The sequence below is a fragment of the Callithrix jacchus genome, chromosome 7 (assembly GCF_049354715.1).
Source record: "Callithrix jacchus isolate 240 chromosome 7, calJac240_pri, whole genome shotgun sequence".
In the NCBI taxonomy this organism is placed as follows: Eukaryota; Metazoa; Chordata; class Mammalia; order Primates; family Cebidae; genus Callithrix; species Callithrix jacchus.
The window spans coordinates 145365018-145385715 of record NC_133508.1 but is presented as its reverse complement, the minus strand read 5'-3'; the positions used below and the strand labels follow the sequence as shown (position 1 = coordinate 145385715).

The window sequence follows — 20698 nt, the reverse complement described above, 5'->3', positions numbered from 1 at the left end:
ATTGAGGCTATAAGCCTTGCTTTTAGATTCTAAGAGTAGTTTTCTGAAGTTGTGTGTTGAGGGCCTTTCATAGTACCACCCAAAAGTAGGTATGTAGTACATTTTTGGATAGTATCTCTGTTTAACCCAAGTTCTTTCATCTACATTTTTGAGTCCAGTTATTCTCTCTGTTTTTGTAAACATGCATATCAAATTGCTATTTGAAAAATTGAAGATTTCAAATTTATATTTAAAAGGCAAATGGGCTCATAATCTTTATCACTATGGAATTTGTTCTCAGCATCTGAGGACTTGAGCAGTCAACTATATAGACAAATATTGGAAGATGGGATTTGTGTTTAATATAGAACTTTATTTTAGCTTTTTGAAAGTGACTTTTTAAATTCTAAGATAATCATAATCTTTCTAGTCTGATTTGTAAATGCTTATCTGCTACTTAATCTTTTTCTTTGTAAGACATCATACTTTTCAGATTTTGAGATGAGAGTAGTTTTAAAAATAATTTTCTCTTGTCTTTTTTTTTTTTTTCAGAAAACAAGCATCATTGTGGGTTCAAGGAGACATTTTCCGATCCAAACTGAAAAATCGACAATCCAGTGAAGGAAGTATTAATAAAATTCTTTCTAGCCTTGATGATATGTCTATTGGTGGAAACCTATCGAAAATACAGAACATGGAAAGATTTGGAGAGGTAAGTTTTCCTTAGGAAGATTTTGTCTCCTTAAAACTGATGCTCTGCATTTGTTTCTCATTTGGACATGTATAATATAGCAATGTCTTTTCTCCGGATGCCGAGAATACCAAATCTGTAGATGTAGAGTCATTCATCTATATCGCAAGAAGCAGAGAAAGAAACCAATTGTCCTTAAACAGAAAAAAAACTGTAATTTAAGGAGTAAATTATAAAGGAGGCTACTCTGGTTAGGGAGAGTATTTACAGTAAGGAAACAGAAAAGCAGACTTTCTATTTGAAAATTAAAACAGATATCGAGAAAAATAATTTTAATGTGACAATTGAGGAAATAATATATACCACAAGTGGTACTTTGAAAGCCTCAAATTCATGCTGATTTCTAAAGTAAGTGCAGACTTGAAAACATGATTAGGGCAACTTAAAAAAAAATTAAGACTCTAATGTAAACAAAACACTTTAAATAGTTGATATATATTTCCTGATTTAATATTCGTAACTACCTGGTGAGTTGGCAATACTATCTCTATTTTATAGGAAGGAAACTACATGTCAGAGATGTTCTGACCTCAGTGTCAAATATTCAATCCATGTCTGTCTGATTTCAAACTTGTGTTTTTTTCTATCATACCCTGTTACCTCTGAATAAAAATAGAACTGAATGACTAAGAATTAGAATAATGAGCATTTTTGGAACTAGAAACAACATCGAAACCATTTGTTTGGTTCCACTATTGTACAGATAAGAAATTGGGGTCCTGGGTCCCAGAAAATCTGTGATTTGTGCAAAGTTCCAGAGTTGTTTGATAGTGGGGTCGCTTTGAGAACTGGGCATTCAATTCCTAGTTTAGGTCTTTCTACCACATTATGCCTGAGGTGAAGCTGAGCATCTGGTTTACATTTTTATATCTCTAAAGGAGCAAAAAAGAAAAAGAAAAAGAAAAAAAGGACCTGTTCAAATAGTGGTGCAAGCCAGGCAGGGCATGATGGATACCTGTGTGGTCCCAGCTACTTGGGAGACTGAGGCAGGAGGATGCTTGAGCCGGAGTTGGAAGCTGCAGTGAGCTATGATGGCGCCACTACACTCTATCCTGAGCAGCAGAGCCAGACCCTGTCTCTAAAAAAAGAAAGAAAGAAAGAAAGGAAAGAAAAAAAGAAAAATAAAAAATATAGAAGCAACAAGTATAGATTTACATTCCATTAGACAGTGACCCATTAGACCTGGACACGGGCCTTAAACCAAATACTGTGGCTCAAGCTTTAGCCCTGAAGGAACCCAGAATGGAAGGAACACATCATAGCTCTCTTAGGTTAACGACTGGCATCCCAAACAGATTTCTTTTTAGCAAGAAAGATAGCCACAGTGCTTGGAGATTGGGAATGTGAGTTTTCTTTCAAGGACAAATGATGGAGACCGTTGGAAGAACTTATTTTTAAGCCCAGTGCTGTGCTCTCCAGGATGGCTGCTGATGAGGTGACTCAGTTTACCCATTGGAGTCATCTGTCCTGATGAAATGTACATCTTATGCAAGGTCATGTTTATGTTAGAGCCTTTGCTGACTTTTTCTTGTTTCTATGTTGCACTTTCACCTATTAAAAGCAAATAAAAAGAAAGGCTCTGACCTAAGATTTTAACGTGATAATATAGCTAAGCAAGAGTACCTTTTTCCTTCCCAGGTTGAGCTCAGGTAAACAGGGCTTTAAGTTCTGAACTCGGAAAAGACAAACATAAAGTTAATCCTGTTGTCCCAGACACATACTTACCTTGCAGGAACGTAGCACTTTCTACGTCATAATCTTGATTACATTAACACCCGGTAATTAGAACATTTTATTCTCATGCTCTTTTAAACCCCAATTGGTTGAACTTACGAATACTTAACATTTATGTATCACTATGAAGGTGAGAAATGCAAGATGATTGGAATTTAAAGTAAGTCAGTTTTAAATATAAGTATGTATATCTATAAGTCTACTCCCCCTTCTTAGTCCGTTTGGGCTGCTGTAAGAAAACACCATAGGCTAGGTGGCTTATAAACAACAGAAATTTATTTCTCACAGTTCTGCAGGTTGGGAAGTTCAAGATCAAGGCATCAACAGATTTTGTGACTGGTGAGGGCCTGCTTCCTGGTTCATAGACAGCACGTTCTGCATCTTCACATGGCAAAAAGGGCAAACAAAATCTTGCCATCACATTGGGGGTTGAGATTTCAATATATGAATTTTGGGGGCTATAAACATTCAGACCATAGCACCCCCCATCATTATTTTAGTTTTAGCCATTAAAATGCTGTTGTTTCTGAAATTCAAGGGCAGAAATGAAAGAATTCAGAGATGCCAGAGAATGATGTATGGTGAATATTTTACACAGCCTCATGTAATGCTTTGTGCAGGTAACTCTTATAAGCACTTTTCTTGCCATGCTTATGTGGTGCCAGCTTTGGGATTTCACATGAATATGGAAAATTACTCAGAATTGGACTTAACAGAGTTAGTGAAGTCTTTATTGTTCTTATAAATTGAACATGGAAAAATAGATTGAGAATACTGTAAGAATTTAATGTGTTTCAAGTTGCGTGCATGGAATTTCTGGATTTACTTAGTTTGTGTATATAGAAAGTGCAAAAAGACAGTATTCCTCTAGAGATTTCCTTTAAAAAAAGATTAAAAGCAGAGAGTCTTAATTATTTTTTTCTCTAGGCTTACAGGAATTTTCTTGTGATTAGTTACTAGGAAGCTCTGTATTACCAGATTTGGAGAATTGGAATATAGTTTTTTAGGGCAGGTGTGGTGGCCTATGCCTGTAATCCCAACACTTTGGTAGGCTGAGGTGGATGGATCACTTGAGGCCAGGAGTTTGAGATCAGCCTGGCCAGCATAATGAAACCCCATCTCTACTAAAAGTAAACACACACACACACACACACACACACACACACACACAGAAAAAAAAAAGCCAGATATGATGGCACATGCCTGTAGTCCTGGCTACTTAGGAGGCTGAGGCATGAGAATGACTTGAACCCAGGCTATGGAGGTTGCAGTGAGCTGAGATCGTGCCACTGCACTCTAGCTTGGGCAACAGAGCAAGACTCTGTCTCTAAATAAATAAATAAATATTTTCTTTAGTGCTTAGGATGTAGGTGAAAGGAAAACAATCAGAATGATGCAGGTCATAGTGATGGACTAGGTTATGTTTAATGAATGTTCTTTGCCAACTTAGAGTTATGAGAAATAAAATAGGGGCTTTCCCTTTATTTACCCTGGACTTCAGTGCTGGGCTGGGCACTATGAAATATACACAGCCCATCCTGTGGGTCCAGCGTAGGCTCCTTGCTCCCTGCTCCTGCCTTGCACTGTACTTTTCCTCCACAGCCCTTAACTCTTCTTCCTGGCTAGGTGATACTCTCTATGAAGGTAGAGACTTTCATTTGTCTTCATCATGCTTCTATTTTTGGCCAAAGGCCTTAATAAATATTATGTGAATGAATGAAGAAGGTTTATAGTTTCAGAGAAAAAAAAGGACAGAGACATGAAATTGGTAATAATCTAAGCTACCTGAATACATTATGTGCTCAAACACAAAATAGTACCAGCAGTAAGTTCTCACTTTAACAATCAGAGGCCTATGGATCCATTATGGATTGGAGTTATTTTTAAAGATGGAAGTTAAAGTACTTTATTTAAAATGCAAATATTAAATCAGAATCTTAGCATGCAACAACTACCTAAACAGAAGGTACTATGTGCCAGGAACTGTTCTAGGCACTTGACATTAATTAGCCCCTTTAATCCTTACAGTAGCTGTATGAAATAGGCCCTGTTACTAGGACCATTGACAGGAGACATACCTGAGGTAGAGGTCAAACTCTCTGCCCGAGGTCGCGAGTACATGGTGAGGTGGTCGTTGAATTTCTGTGCTCTGGCTCCAGACTCTGTGTACTCAGCCACCCTCCTGGGAGGCCTCTCACTATACTCTGCTAACTCTCTGTGAGCTCTTCAGTGTGGCTTTAGTATATCATATACAGTAATTTTGAGCAAAACCTTAACTTCTCCTGAAATTACAACAGCTTTTAGATTTTCTACTTAGGGCTATAGTCCAATATTAGCATGCCAATCAGTAGATGTTCTTGACTTAGTGTTATTAATTAGATACAGGTGCTAATGTGCAGCCAAGTTCATGTAAATTGACAATCAAGTAGACAAACGTAGTGTTTTAATGACATCTTTGAGATATTGTGATTTATAAAAACCATCAAGTACTCACAAGCAGGGTGCATCTTAGAAAAATCTATGAAGTAAAAATTAATACTCTAATGCCCTGGTTTTAAGCACCTTTCTTTCCCCTGTTTTGACAGTGAAGACCAGTTCTTTTTTTGTTTGTTTTTGAGATAGAGTCTCACTCTGTTGCCAGGTGCCAGGCTGGAGTGCAGTGGCACTATCTCGGCTCACTGCAACCTCTGCCTTCTGGGTTCCAGCAATTCTGCCTCAGCCTCCTAAGTAGCTGGCACTACAGGTGCACGCCACCATGCCCAGCTAACTTTTGTATTTTTAGTAGAGACAGGGTTTCACCATGTTGGCAAGGATGGTCTCGATCTCTTCACCTCGTGATCTGCCTGCCTCAGCCTCCCAAAGTGTTGGGATTACAGGCCACGGTGAGCCACGGTGCCCGGCCTGGTGAAGACCGGTTCTAATCTGAATTCTACTGGGATCCACCAGAGGTTATTAAGCACGGAATGACAGCACATAGAATAATAGTGCTGGGACGTCACTCTAGCTATGGTGTCATATGGGACTGGGGTTGGATGGCCAGGGAATTGGTAATGGGGAGGTCCAGGTTTTAAAGGTCCCAATGAGTGGCAGTGAATGGGGCAGCCAGAAGAGAGATGTGGGTAGCTCTGGTAAACCCAAACTTTCTATTGATCAGAAGCAGCTTATTATAAAGATGACATCTTTGCCATTTCCCAACACTTAAATCTCATAGGTTCAACATCTGAGAGCTGAAAAGAATTTAGAGATGACCCAGCCACCTTTCCTAGCCAATTTATTAAAATCTGCTAAAAATTCCATTCTCATCTTTATCTTCCAGTTCTTGGACTTCTATTTTTACTCTTTTCTATTTAAACTATCTACTTATGTCATTGTTCTATTACGATTCTTCCATCTTTATCCCCTAGTGTGCTACATTCTGTCTCATAAATCTTTCCTTAATGGCACTTTCCACAGCCTCCTCTATAGCTTACTCTGCCATGATTTTGTTTATGTTTTGGTCAGCAATTACTTTATCCAGCTGAAATCTATCGACACTATTGTATATAGAGAGAACAACTGGTGGAATAAAGTAAGTGTTTATTCTTCACGTTGATATTCGCTCTTTCACTAGGACATCACTCGTGTTCTTTTTAAAATTGTACTGCTTTCGGTACAGTATTTTGGTTTGCTGTCATTTAGGGCAGTCCAGTATCCAAAAGGAGTGTTGCTGCTTAGATCCTCCAGAGGGCAATGGGGCATCCCAGAGCAGATCCCTTTCCTGTGGGGGACAAAGGGAGGAGGGTCTTACCTGGACTAGGTAGGGTTCTTCACTGTTGCTGGCATCAGCCACGTGGTTTTGTTTCTTTTCAGCAGATTCCAAGCAATCTGCTTCTGGACCAGCTTAGGGTAAGAGAGAGTCAGCCCTGGCATTTTGTAGGGAGGGACTGGAGCCTGAGGGCAGGCCCAGGTTGGGTTCTCTTCATTTGTCATTTGTGAATGTGTTCTTTAGTCGTCATGAAGAATGAATTTGGTATAAGGAAGGAGGCCTAACAGCACCTGATGAGAAAAGTCTTCAAACTCTTCCTAGGCCACCAACTCATGAGACTGATTTGTGTTACACAATACATTGTACTGCATTGATAATAAACATTTCCCCCCCCACAGGTTCTTATGACCTGGTATATCTTATAGGATCAATCCCCTAATAAATGTAAGGCTTGTTGTATTTATGTCTGTCTTATTCAGTATTCCAGGTTTTTATTTTCCTAATTAGGAAATTTTAATTAGGTTTTTAGTTTCCTAATTCTGTGATTTAATGTAAACATGTTTTGAATAACATTAACTATTTTTGTCAAGAGTTTGAAGGCTATTTATTGATCACTGAGAATTTTATAGTTTATATGTTCTATCTCTCATAGTCCTAAAAATGATCTATTCTTTGTACAGTGGCCACAGAGACAAAATAAAAGACAATTGGTTTAGACAAAAAATAATATGGTTTATATTTTAGTAATTTTTTTTTCAGACCTGTAGTACATTTCTGGATCTTTCCTGCTTATTCCCTCTCCCCAAGTCTGGATTCCAACGCAGTTTCCCATACCCTAATCCAATCCATAATTTCTCATCAGACCACCGCATAGCTACTTAAATGTGTCCCTCCCCAAAGACTTGAACTCCAGTTCATTCTCACAGTGATAATGTGAGGAAATATATGCAACATATACAAATGAGGGGGTTTCATGGGTATAAAGAACTCTTACAAATCACCAAACACCATGTTCACGAGCAAAACAATATGGGAACAGTCCTGATGGTAAACATCACCAATGTTCTACTTCCCTAGAAATGAACTAAACACAAATTCAAACGATGAGATGCTGTTTATGCCTATCAAATGTATTAAAAATATATTCAGCATTGACAAATGTTTAGGGAATAAAAAGCTCTTAAACATTGCCAGTTGGAGTTTATAATGGTGCAGCCTTTTTGGAGGGCAATTTGGTAATACGTAGATGACTTTAGAAGGAATTCCACTTCTATGAATTTGTCTTAAGGGAATAATAAGACAGTGTTCATGAACCATGTATATGTAAGACTATGTTTGCTGAGGCTGTTTATAGTGATGTAATACAGAGACCAGCCTAACCTAAGGTATTGGTTAAATAATAAAATTAGGCATATCTAGATATTAGAATTTCATGGAGCCATAAAATTACAGAGATTGTAAAAAATTTGTTCTGAAAAACTTCCACAATATTTCTTAAGTTAAAAAAGTTACAAAGCAGCATATGTATGTAATACAACCTCCTTTTGTAAGGAAGAAGTAGGTTGGGGGTTTTATATAGCACAGGGAAAGTTTTGGAAGACTATGTGCCAGAATGTTAATGTGTTTTGCTTTTGACGGCAAATATATAGGTGGTTTTAATATTTTTTCATGTTTGCCTATACTTTATTACTAATGACAAAGATGTAAACATATCTACATATATATGGCAAATGCATATATAAATACATAAAAAATGTATCATAAATATATCAGTATCTCTCTAGATATACAAACTTTTTTTTTTGAGATAGAGTCTCCATTGCCCAGGCTGGAGTGCAGTGGTATGATCTCGGCTCGTTTCAACCTCTGCCTCCTGGGTTCAAATGGTTCTCAGTGCCTCAGTCTCCCAAGTTGCTGGGACTACAGGCATATGACACCACCCTGGCTAATTTTTGTATTTTTACTAGATGGGGTTTCACCATGTGGGCTAGGCTGGTCTTGAACTCCTGGCCTCATGTGATCCACCTGCCTTGGCCTCCCAAAGTGCTGGGATTACAGGCATGAGCCACCGTGCCTAGCCATATACTTTAAAAAATAATAATAATAAGAAAAAACACCTTTGCCCGTGTGGTCATTGCCATCGCAGCCACCCAAGAGGTGCTGGGGGAGGACTGTAGCCCACAAGGCTCGGGGCAGACAATGCAGCAGCAGTGGGAGCAGCAGAGGCAGAAGCTCCAGCACTCTCTCTCTTCCCACTCAGCCTGAGCCAGGGGAGGCCAGGCAGCCCAGGTGTCTGGAGGGGGATCTGCAGCTGGAGAATGAGAATTCTCTTTACCAGAATATGGAGACTGTTCAATCACCAGGAGCACAGAGTTAGCACTGTTGGGCGGGATAATACAGGGAAAACTACCATCTTTTGCCAGTTTTCCATGAATGAAGTTGTACGTACATCTCCTACAACAGGAACTAATTAATGGAGAAGACATAGTGATTAATAATACACGTTTCCTAATGTGGGATACTGGTGGCAAGAATCTCTTCGTTCTTCCTAGAACATTTATTATACTAACACAGAGTTTGTAATAGTTGTTGTGGACAGTACAGACAGAGAGAGGATTTCTTTAACTAGAGAAGAACTTATAAAATGTTAGCACATGAGGACCTAAGAAAAGCTGGATTGCTGATTTTTGCTAATAAACAAGGTGTTAAAGAATGCATGACAGTAGCAGAAATCTCCCAGTTTTTGAAGCTAACTTCTATTAAAGATCATCAGTGGCATATCCAGGCATGCTGTGCTCTAACTGGAGAGGGATTGTGCCAAGGACTTGAATGGATGATGTCGTGACTTAAGACTAGATTATCTCTACTGACCTCTCATAGACTCTGTATAAATGAAGTGCTGGACTGGACCTGACAGCTGCAAAAATGAATGGTTTCAATATATTTATAATAAACGGATTTAAACTTTTTCTGTAAGAAGAAAAATTAAGACCACTTATTTGAAAACAAAGATGAAGTCTCAGCTTCCAATTTGCTTTCTCATTAGTTTTTTCCAAAGTAAGTTATTAAATGTCAATTAAAGTGATTGACATTTTTCTCATAATGAATCCTCTCAGGACATTGTGTAGCCTGTGGTAAGTACAAAGGGAGAGGAAGATATTTTGAATTTTAAGAGCTTTATTATCAGTATAACCCTCCCTGGTTGAATGTTGTTTTCTTCTTGTTCCATTAAGTCAAAATACAAATCAGCACAGATATTTAGTTTCCAATATTTTCAAATGTAATGTTACTTCTGAAAAGTATTTTGCTTAACATTGTGTGTGTATTGTGTATATACCTCAAGTTCAAGTTAATGGCTTTCATTTATGTTCTAAAGAAAGAGAAATAACACAAATATTAATAATATCCTTAGTTATAACCATAATAAGTATTGGCATTGGTGTTAAGTGCCATTTTCTACTTTGTCCCTATGTTCTCTGTATTGTACTAACCAATCTCCCAAATTATTGAGCTGCTTGTTAAAAAAGAAAAAAGGGAAAAGGAAAAAGCATGGCATTGTGTATCAATTTTTTTGTTGTTGACCAGTCACACACATGGAAACATGTAATTCAAGAGAGTGGGATAGCACTCAGATTCTTGGCTTCATACTATTAACGGGCGGGATTGTACAATGAGCAACTATCAGAGTATTCCTTTCAGTGGTTTTTATGGCATCTAAATTACTGAATAAATTATTAATCCATTAATCAGTGAATCATTTTATGATTAAAATTATCAAAGGAATTCTCAGCATTAATTGAAAAGTATGCGTGAAACATGTCTACCCAGAAAAGTAACATTCTATAAGTACTATTCAACAACTTAGCTATGTTATTTTTAAATATTAAATTATTTGTCAAGCAGTTAAAGTGAATTTTAAAATAAAAGTAAAGTATGTTTCTGAGCAACTTTGATAATTTCTTAGTTTGCAAATTTCTTCTTATTTTGGTACTTAACATATAGTGTGATATATTTTATTTCTAAATTTTGTTGTATCTTCTGTTACATAAATGCATTGTTTGACAAAAATGCAAGTTTTCTGAATGATTAAAAAAAGAAAAAAGAAAAAAAATGGATTATTCTCCAGAGGTTGAGAGCTAGGACTTCATGTGTTGTTTTCTTTTTCTTGGTGAGTGAGGATGTTGTAGTAAACTTGAGAGGAGGAAGTAAAAGTCTAGATAGGTGCATGGCTGTGTACTGTAGTGTTTTTGTTGTTTTCTGATAAATGTATCATAATTTACAGAAATATATGACCTTTCAGATTCACAATAGAATGAGAGAAAAATACATGTAAAGTAATTATAATTTAATATGTACTGTTATTTAATTTCCTGTTTAACTGTACATCTTTAAAATGCTTTTATTCTTTTCAAGCAATATATGATCACAGCTTAAAAAATATCAACAAGTGTTGAATTCTAGCAACAAAAAAAATCATCCTCCTGTCTCACCTTTCTGTGTCCCTGGACCTACTTTCAAAGGGAGAAATCTCCGGGAAAATTATACTGATATTTTTAGTGCCATATTTCTATTATGAATACATTGCTGTTTTTTAATTGATCAACTTGGGACATTTTTCTATTGCTTCCTGGTGCTTGTAGACAGGATGCAGCTCTTCTATCTCACTGTGACCACCACTTCCCTTAGCTCCCTAATATAACTATACTGGTTAAATCAAGTAATGTGCACATCAGTGCTACGTAAATATTGTTCATGGTTTAGGTTAGTAGTACACTATGACTGTTTTCTTTTTTGATGCTCTCTTTGTTTGTCCTAGACTTAATTGCCTTTTTTATTTGCATAGTTTTTATGCATTTAGGAAACAATAATGCTTTAAAAAGTTGTGCCAAACAATTTAAAATTTTTTCAAAATCTTAACACAGCAAAATTCCATTCTAATTCCATTTTTTTTTTTCCTGAAGACAGTTCTCTCTTCTAACATGGACTGGTTGTTCTTAGCCCAGCTCTGTGTGTGTGTGTGTGTGTGTGTGTGTGTGTGTGTGTGTGGTCTTAGGATTAGAACTATATAGTTTGATTCGATAACTCTTCTCTATATTCTTCAGTTAGATTCATCATTTTATTGGATTTCATGTTATCTTTCCTTTTTTTCTAAAGAGCATATCCTGTAATAGTTTTCTCAGAAAGATTGTATGGGAGGTAAATTTTTTGTATCTGTTTTACCTGTATACTTACCTGAGAAGTTGCGTTTTTGAATTACAGGTTGAGAATCCTTTTTTTTTTTTTTAAGTATTTTGAAGGTGTTTCTGGTGGGAAACATAAAGATCCTCCTAGTTGGAGGAACAAGTAAGCTTTCCTGGTTTTCAAAATCCTACCAAAGCACCCAGTGACAATGAAACTGATGGTGGTAAGGATCCTGTCAGGTCCTCCTAGAAGCAAAAGTTTGGCCAGTCTCATAAGGGCGTACATGCTTTTTAGCCTCACCTCATATTCAGGAAACTCTGGCTATGTGCTAAGTAACTGGTAACATCCCAACCCGTTGAGTACTTACTGCAGCCGGTGAGGCTAAGCTCACCTTCTCAGGTGCACCATCCCACTAGCAAGCCTAGCCGTCAGACCTGCCGGATTTCTATTCCTGCAGACTTTCTTGGATGGTAATGAGTTCCTCCCCCGTTGGGGTTGTATGGATGGAATTGAATGGTAAAATTGATTCCTGAAGATTTTTTAGAAGTGCAACTTGAGACTCTAAGAGAATCCTGTGGCATGAAGTCTCCATGATCCTGTAACTGTTGAGCTGGTATTCTTCTTGGCCAGATGACCTGTTCTGGGATCTTGAGCTGCAGCACTTGTAGCCATTCTTTAAGAGATTGCCTCTCGGAAGTTTTGTCCTTATTCTTTCTTCCCACTGGCCCTGTGCCTTGCCTTCCCTTCCCTCCCCTCCCCTCCCCTCCCCTCCCCTCCCCTCCCCTCCCCTCCCCTCCCCTCCCCCCTCCCCTCCCCCTCCCCCCCTCCCCCTCCCCTCCCCCTCCCCCTCCCCTCCCCCTCCCCTCCCCCTCCCCTGTCCTCCCCTCCCCTCCCCCTCCCCTCCCCTCCCCCCTCCCCCTCTCCCTCCCCCTCCCCTCCCTCCCCCCTTCCCCCTTCAAGTGATTCTCCTGTCTCAGCCTCCCAAGTAGATGGGATTACAGGCATGTGCCACCACACCCAGCTAATTTTGTATTTTTAGTAGAGACGGGGTTTCTCCATGTTGGTCAGGCTGGTCTCGAACTCCCGACCTTAGGTGATCCACCCACCTTGGCCTCCCAAAGTGCTGGGATTACAGGCGTGGGCCACCCTGCCCAGCTCTTTATTTTTTTCTTTAACTCAGATATGTGGTAGTGAGGTTCGGTCTTTTTTCTCAGGACATGCCACCCAACGTAGGTGGCAGGGAGTGAGGAGGTATTGTGATCAGAAATGACTCAAATGTGACTGTGGAAGTAAATTTTTCATCAAACAAGAATTACAGTTTTAAATAAAGGTGGGGACTATTATGGCTGGTAAAGATTTTAGCAAATCCAAGCACTTTGATTTTTCAGTTGAGGAAAAGAGGCAAAATACATGCTTCACTGGTGCAATGACAGTGTGCTGTGGCTTATGTTTTAGAAAGAACATTGCATCTGAGGACAAGAAATCTAATTTTGAAATCGTATGAGGTTATTAAGACTTTATGGGAGCTTGGGCAATATTCCTAACTTCTGTGAGTACGCCCTTTTTTCATCGATAAATTAAGGTACCAGTGCTTCCCCCTGTATCAGGGTTATTGAAAAGACTAGCGTGTTAAGATACTAGCACAGTACTTATATTTTTCAAACTATAAAGACTTATTTCAGGCCGGGCGCGGTGGCTCAAGCCTGTAATCCCAGCACTTTGGGAGGCCGAGGCAGGTGAATCACGAGGTCAAGAGATCGAGACCATCCTGGTCAATATGGTGAAACCCTATCTCTACTAAAAATACAAAAAATTAGCTGGGCATGGTGGCACGTGCCTGTAATCCCAGCTACTCAGGAGGCTGAGGCAGGAGAATTGCCTGAACCCAGTAGGCGGAGGTTGCGGTGAGCCAAGATCGCACCATTGCACTCCAGCCTGGGTAACAAGAGCGAAACTCCATCTCGGGGGAGGGGGGGTGGGAAGAGACTTATTTCAGAAGGAAACATCTAGTGAACACGGTCCTTTAAATCCTCTGAAAAGGACTTGCATGCTTTTACTAGTGTTAAATGATTACTGTGTTAATAACTTACTGTATAGATATCCTAAAGTATTTTTATCTTGTATTTTTGTAAACAAGTTATGGAATTAGCACTGATGGCTCCTGGAGGTATCTAAAAACATACTTGTATCTCATCTGTGGGCTTTCTGTGTGTGGCTGTATTCCAATGCGTGATTATGTCTGCAGGAGAGAGTCTCCTCTGTTGTGGTGCATTGTAACAAACAGCTCCTTTGATATTCTACCACATCTATACCCATGCTTCTTTGATTGGGAATTTGACCTGTTGCCTGTTGAACTGGCAGATAGTCGAGAGTTCTTTTATGTAAGCTTTGACAATGCTGATTCACAGTAGCTATAGCTACTTAATCTATATTAAGATAATCTGTATTAAATGTATCTATATATGTAATCTATTAAGAAACCTAAATGAAGCCAAATTTGGACCTTTCTATTGTACATGTATTTTTTTTCCAGAATAACTTAGAAGACGATGAAGATGTGGAAATGAAAAATGGTATAACCCAGGGAGACAAACTACGTGCCTTAAAAAGTCAGAGACAGCCACGTACCTCACCATCCTGTGCATTTAGGTAGATCTGTTTTAAATAGTTCAATTCATAGTGTGCTTCTCTTTGTGAGTAGAACGTTTAATCTTCTCTTTAATCTGTAATCTTCTTTTCTGAATATTGTTCTATAAATACCAAGTTTACTATTCTGTGCTGTTTATTAATTATTTTATCACTGTTGGGAGTAGCTAAAATTTAGAAGTTTATTGAGAGCAACTGCTGCATCTCAGTCTCTGGAATTCTACCTCAAGCTACAAAGAAGTTATCTCTAGAACTCTGTCTCAAATTCTGTTTGGATTTCTCCCCTTCTCCTATGAGTGAGTTTCTTGTCCGGTGTTGGATCCTCACAGGTGTGCTGAGGCTTTTGTGTTGAACCATAGATTGTAGAAGAGTATTGTATGCCAGTCTTCGGCAATCTAAACTAATTCTGCAGCATCAGCTTCTAGTTTTGAAAATTGAGTAAGCAATTCTTAACCTGTGCCTGTAAAGTTATAAGCCATCTTGACTTTGAAGTCTCAAACTACTCACCAGTATCAATGATGGGACTTGAATTCTGATCACAACATTTGAAACCCTCTGATAGTTCAGACTGGGTTAAAAAAGGTTTTGGAATCAAAAGGTGCAAACATTTGTAAATATCATCAATTTTTAAAATTACAATATACTGGGTGGCAAGGCCTCAGTCCACAAAATAATATAATCGGAAGCAGCAACTTTTCTTTGACTTATAAATAAGAGACACATATAGCATAAGGCTGTTTTGCCAGTATGATAAACACCAAACAGATTCACAGGAAATTTAGTTTTCATGTGTAATATGAGAGAATTACAACTGTACAGAGTTCCTGATCTAAGAACAAAAGGTTCATATTGCTCAAGGATGAGGTTATCTTTTTCTGCAGTATGCTGAGCTAAAAGGAGGAAAGCCTGGTGCTTGGTAATCTAATATCCATTTGCAGGGTTTCTCCCTTTTGCTAATTTAATATTTTTACTGGTTTGATACCATTATGTGCCTTATGGTCTTTGTGAAAACATGTGAGCCTGGTGATAAATGAGCATCTGTCTTTGATTTCCACAGGTTGGATGATACGAAAGGACACCCCAGAGCAGTGTCCCAGCCTTTCAGGTACTGTCATTGATGTTGAGTGTCTAGTAGCTTATAAATATATGCTTCCTTTTAGCCATGTTTCCCAAGCCTCCAACTGATGAAAATCAACTGTACATAGCCTTTCACTTTTTAAATTGCTTCCTTTCTCTTCCAGATTGTTTATGCTTCATTTTTAATGCTCACCATGAAAAGGATTTTTTTTTTTTTTTTTTCTGACCTGCCCACAGGGCTGTGTGGTGGTGGTAGTGACATCAATGTATTTTGTGTTCTCAGCACATTTTGGGGGGGGTCTCTAAGAAACTACAGGGGCTCTGTGTCTTTCCTTTTGATCTAGTGATAGATCTAGCCTTAACTGTTTTCATCTTTTTTTCAAAATTTAATTATTTTATTTTAAAGTTCCAGGGTATATGTGCAAGATGTGTAGGTTTGTTACATAGGTAAATGTCTGCCATGGTGGTTTGCTGCATTTATCAACCCATTACCTAGGAATTAAGCCCAGCATGCATTAGCTATTTTTCCTGATGCTCTCCACTCCCAACCATCCCCCAACAAGCCCCAGTGTGTGTTGTTCCTCTTCCTGTGTCCATGCATTCTCATTGTTCAGCTCCCACTTAAAAGTGAGAACATGCAGTGTTTGGTTTTCTGTTCCGGCATTAGCATGTTGAGGATAATGGCTTCTAGCTTCATCCATGTCCCTGCAAAGGACATGATCTCATTCTTTTTCATGGCTGCATAATATTCCATGATGTATATGTGGTATATATGTACTACATTTTCTTTATCCCGTCTATCATTGATGGGCATTTGGGTTGATTCCATGTCTTTGCTATTGTAAATAGTGCTGCAATGAATGTACACATGCATGTATCTTTATAATACAGTGATTTATGTTCCTTTAGGTATATACTCAGTCATGGGATTGCTGGGTCAAATGGTGTTTCCAGTTCTAAATCTCTGAGGTATCACCACACTGTCTCCCACAATGGTTGAACTAAATTACGTTCTTACCAATAGTGTAGAAGAGTTCCTATTTCTCTGCAACCTCGCCAGCAATTGTTGTTTCTTGACTTTTTCATAATGGCCATTCTGACAGGCATAAGATGGAACCTCATTATGCTTTTGATTTGCATTTCTCTGATGATCAGTGATATTGAGCTTCTGTTTTTTGGTATATATATATATATAATTGCATTTTAGGTTCAGAGGTACATGTGCCGAACCTAAAATACATGTGTTTTTGGTATTTTATATATATATATATATAATTGCATTTTAGGTTCTGGGGTACACGTGCAGGATTGTTGCATAGGTACATACATGGCAATGTGGTTTGCTCCCTCCATCCCCATCACCTATATCTGGCATTTCTCCCATGTTATCCCTCCCCAACTCCCTACCCTCCACTAGTCCCCCTGCCACAGACCTCAGTGTGTGATGCTCCCCTCCCTGTGTCCATGTGTTCTCATTGTTCAACACCCGCCTATGAGTGAGAACATGTGATGTTTGATTTTCTGTTCCCGTGTCAGTTTGCTGAGAATTATGGTTTCCAGATTCATCCATGTCCCTACAAAGGACACAAACTCATTGTTTTTTATAGCTGCATAATATTCCATGGTGTATATGTGCCACATTTTCCCTGTCCAGTCTATCATCAGTGGGCATTTGGGTTGGTTCCAAGTCGTTGCTATTGTAAACAGTGCTGCAATGAACATATGTGTGCATGTGTCCTTAAACTAGAACAATTTATAATCCTTTGGATATATACCCAGTAATGGGATTGCTGGGTCAAATGGAATTTCAATTTCTAGGTCCTTGAGGAATTGCCACACTGTCTTCCACAATGCTTGAACTAATTTACACTCCTACCAACAGTGTAAAAGTGTTCCCATTTCTCCACATCCTCTCCAGCATCTGTTGTCTCCAGATTTTTTAATGATCCCCATTCTAACTGGCATGAGATGATATCTCAATGTAGTTTTGATTTGCATTTCTCTAATGACCAGTGGTGATGAGCATATTTTCATGTTTGTTGACTTCATATATGTCTTCTTTTGAAAAATGTCTGTTCATATCCTTTGCCCACTTTTGAATGGGTTTGTTTTTCTCTTGTAAATCTGCTTTAGTTCTTTGTAGATTCTGGATATTAGCCCTTTGTCAGATTGGTAGATTGCAAAAATTTTTTCCCATTCTGTTGGTTGCCAGTTCATTCTAATGATTGTTTCTTTTGCTGTACAGAAGCTCTGTAGTTTAATTAGATCCCATTTTTCTATTTTAGCTTTTGTTGCCAATGCTTGTGATGTTTTAGTCATGAAGTCCTTGCCTACGCCTATGTCCTGAATGGTTTTGCCTAGATTTTCTTCTAAGGTTTTTATGGTATTAGGCCTTATGTTTAAGGCTTTAATCCATCTGGAGTTAATTTTAGTGTAAGGTGTCAGGAAGGGGTCCAGTTTCTGCTCTCTGCACATGACTAGCCAGTTTTCCCAACACCATTTATAAAACAGGGAATCCTTTCCCATTGCTTGTTTTTTCCAGGTTTGTCAGGGTTGTAGATGTGTGGCATTGCCTCCAAGGCCTCTGTTCTGTTCCATTGGTCTATATCTCTGTTTTGGTACCAGTACCATGCTGTTTAGATTACTATAGCCTTGTAGTATAGTTTGAAGTCATGTAGTGTGATGCCTCCAGCTTTGTTCTTTTTGCTTAGAATTGACTAGGCTATGTGGGCTCTCTTTTGGTTCCATATAAAGTTTAAGGTGTTTTTTTTCAGTTCTGTGAAGAAGGTTATTGGCAGCTTGATGGGGATAGCGTTGAATCTGTAAATTACTTTGGGCAGTATTGCCATTTTCACGATATTGATTCTTCCTAACCATGAGCATGGAATGTTTCTCCATCTGTTTGTGACCTCTCTTATTTCATTCTTTGTATGTCTGGTAGAATTTGGCTCTGAACCCATTGAGCAGTGGTTTGTAGTTCTCCCTGAAGAGGTCCTTTACAGCCTTTGTTGGTTGTATTCCTAGGTATTTTATTCTCTTTGTAGCAATTGTGAATGGCAGTTCATTCTTGATTTGGCTCTCTTTAAGTCTGTTATGGTGCATAGGAATGCCTGTGATTTTTGCACATTGATTTTGTATCCTGAGACATTGCCGAAGTTGCTTGTCAGTTTCAGGAGATTTTGGGCTGAGATGATAGGGTCTTTTAATATACAATCATGTCATCTGCAAATAGAGACAATTTGACTTCCTCCTTTCCTAACTGAATACCCTTTATTTCTTTTTCTTGCCTGACTGCTCTGGCTAGAATTTCCAGTTGTATATTGAATAGGAGTGGTGAGAGAGGGCATCCTTGTCTAGTGCCAGATTTCAAAGGGAATGCTTCCAGTTTTTGCCCATTCAGTATGATATTGACTGTAGGTTTGTTGTAAATAGCTTTTATTATTTTGAGATACGTTCTGTGAATACCTAGTTTATTGAGGGTTTTTAGCATAAAAGGCTGTTGAATTTTCTCAAAGGCTTTCTCTGCATCTGTTGAGATAATCATGTGGTTTTTGTCTTTGGTTCTGCTTATGTGGTGAATTATGTTTATAGACTTCTGTATGTTAAACCATCCTTGCATCCCTGGGATGAAGCCTACTTCATCGTGATCAATAAGCTTTTTGATGTGCTGTTGCAATTGGTTTGCCAGTATTTTATTGAAGATTTTTGCATCTATGTTCCTCATGGATATTGGCCTGAAGTTTTCTTTTCTTGTTGAGTCTCTGCTGGGTTTTGGTATCAGGATGATGTTTGTCTCATAAAATGATTTGGGAAGGATTCCCTCTTTTGGATTGTTTGGAATAGTTTTAGAAGGAGTGGTACTAGCTCCTCTTTGTATGTCTGGTAGAATTTGGCTCTGAACCCGGGTTTTTTTTGGTTGGTAGGCTATTAATTGCTGCCTCAACTTCAGCCCTTGTTGTTGGTCTATTCAGGGTTTCGACTTCTTACTGGTTTAGTCTTGGGAGGTTGTAAGTGTCCAGGAATTTATCCATTTCTTCCATGTTTACTGGTTTATGTGCATCGAGTGGTAATCTCTGATGGTAGTTTGTATTTCTGTGGAATTTGTGGTGCTATCCCCTTTATCGTTTTTTATTGCCTCTATTTGATTATTCTGTCTTTTCTTTTTTATTAATCTGGCTAGTGGTCTGTCTATTTTGTTGATCTTTTCAAATAACCAGCTCCTGGATTTGTTGATTTTTGAAGGTTTTTTTTGCATCTCTGTCTCCTTCAGTTCTGCTCTGATCTTAGTTATTTCTTGTCTTCTGCCAGGTTTTGAGTTTTTAAATATTGCTCCTCTAGTTCTTTCAATTTTGACCATAGGATGTCGATTTTAGATCTTTCCTTGCTTCTCATGGGGGATTTATTGCTATAGATTTGCTTCTAGACATTGCTTTAAATGTATCCCAGAGATTCAGGTACATTGTGTCTTTGTTCTCATTGGTTTCGAAGCACATCTTTATTTCTATCTTCATTTCATTGTTTATCCAGTCAACATTCGAGAGCCTGTTCATTTTCCATGAAGTTATGTGGTTCTGAGTTAGTTTCGGAATTCTGAGTTCCAATTTGATTGCGCTGTTGTCTGAGTGAGAGACTGTTTGTTATGATTTCCATTCTTTTGCATTTGCTGAGGAGTGAAGTGATTTACTTCCAATTATGTGGCAGTTTTAGAGTAAGTGTGATGTGGTGCTGAGAAGAATGTATATTCTGTGGATTTGGTGTGGAGAGTTCTGTAAATAGCTATTAGGTCCTCTTGGTCCAGGTCTGAGTTCAGGTCCTGGATATCCTTGTTAATTTTCTGTCTCCTTGATCTGTCTAATATTGACAGTGGAGTGTTAAAGTGTCCCACTATTATTGTATGGGAATCTAAGTCTCTTTGTAGATCATTAAGAACTTGCTTTATGTATCTGGGTGCTCCTGTATTGGGTGTGTATATATTAGGATCATTAGTTCTTGTTGTATTGATCCTTTTGTAATGTCCTTCTTTGTCTCTTATGATCTTTGTTGGTTTAAAATCTATTTTATCAGAGATGAGAATTGCAACTCCTGCTTTTTTTTGCTCTCCATTTGTTTGGTAAATCTTCCTCCATCCCTTTATTTTGAGCCTATGTGTGTCCTTGCATGTGAGATGGGTTTCCTGGATACAGCACACCAATGGGTTTTGACTTTTTATCTGATTTGCCAGTCTGTGTCTTTTGATTGGGGCATTTAGTCCATTTACATTTAAGGTTAATATTGTTATGTGTGAATTTGATCTTGCCATTTTGATGATAGCTGGTTGTTTTGTCTATTAGTTGTTGCAGTTTCTTCATTGTGTTGATGCTCGTTACCATTTGGTACATTTTTGGAGTGGCTGGTGCTGGTTGTTTCTTTCTATATTTAGTGCTTCTTTCAGGAGCTCTTGTAAAGCAGGCCTGGTTGTCATGAAATCTCTGAGCAATTGCTTGTTCATAAAGGATTTTCTTTCTCCTTCACTTATGAAGCTTAGTTTGGCTGGATATGAAATTCTAGGTTGAAAGTTCTTTTCTTTAAGGATGTTGAATATTGGC

General features: G+C 38.4%; 1 protein-coding gene and 1 pseudogene across 13 annotated transcripts in view; both read left to right on the top strand.

The window, feature by feature from the left end:
- The window catches only part of CDC14A (cell division cycle 14A), a 194244-nt gene that overhangs the window by 147264 nt on the left and 26282 nt on the right, over positions 1-20698 (top strand). For all 12 annotated transcript variants that reach the window (XM_078332648.1, XM_035252283.3, XM_078332649.1 and 9 more), the window contains 3 exons: positions 532-691; positions 13924-14039; positions 15094-15141. In XM_078332648.1, the coding sequence (XP_078188774.1) occupies positions 532-691; positions 13924-14039; positions 15094-15141 (324 nt within the window). The remainder of the gene's footprint in view (positions 1-531; positions 692-13923; positions 14040-15093; positions 15142-20698) is intronic.
- Positions 629-12158, top strand: LOC128928240 (ADP-ribosylation factor-like protein 5A pseudogene; annotated as a pseudogene). Its single transcript, XR_008473074.2, has one exon. The product of XR_008473074.2 is annotated as an ADP-ribosylation factor-like protein 5A pseudogene (transcript).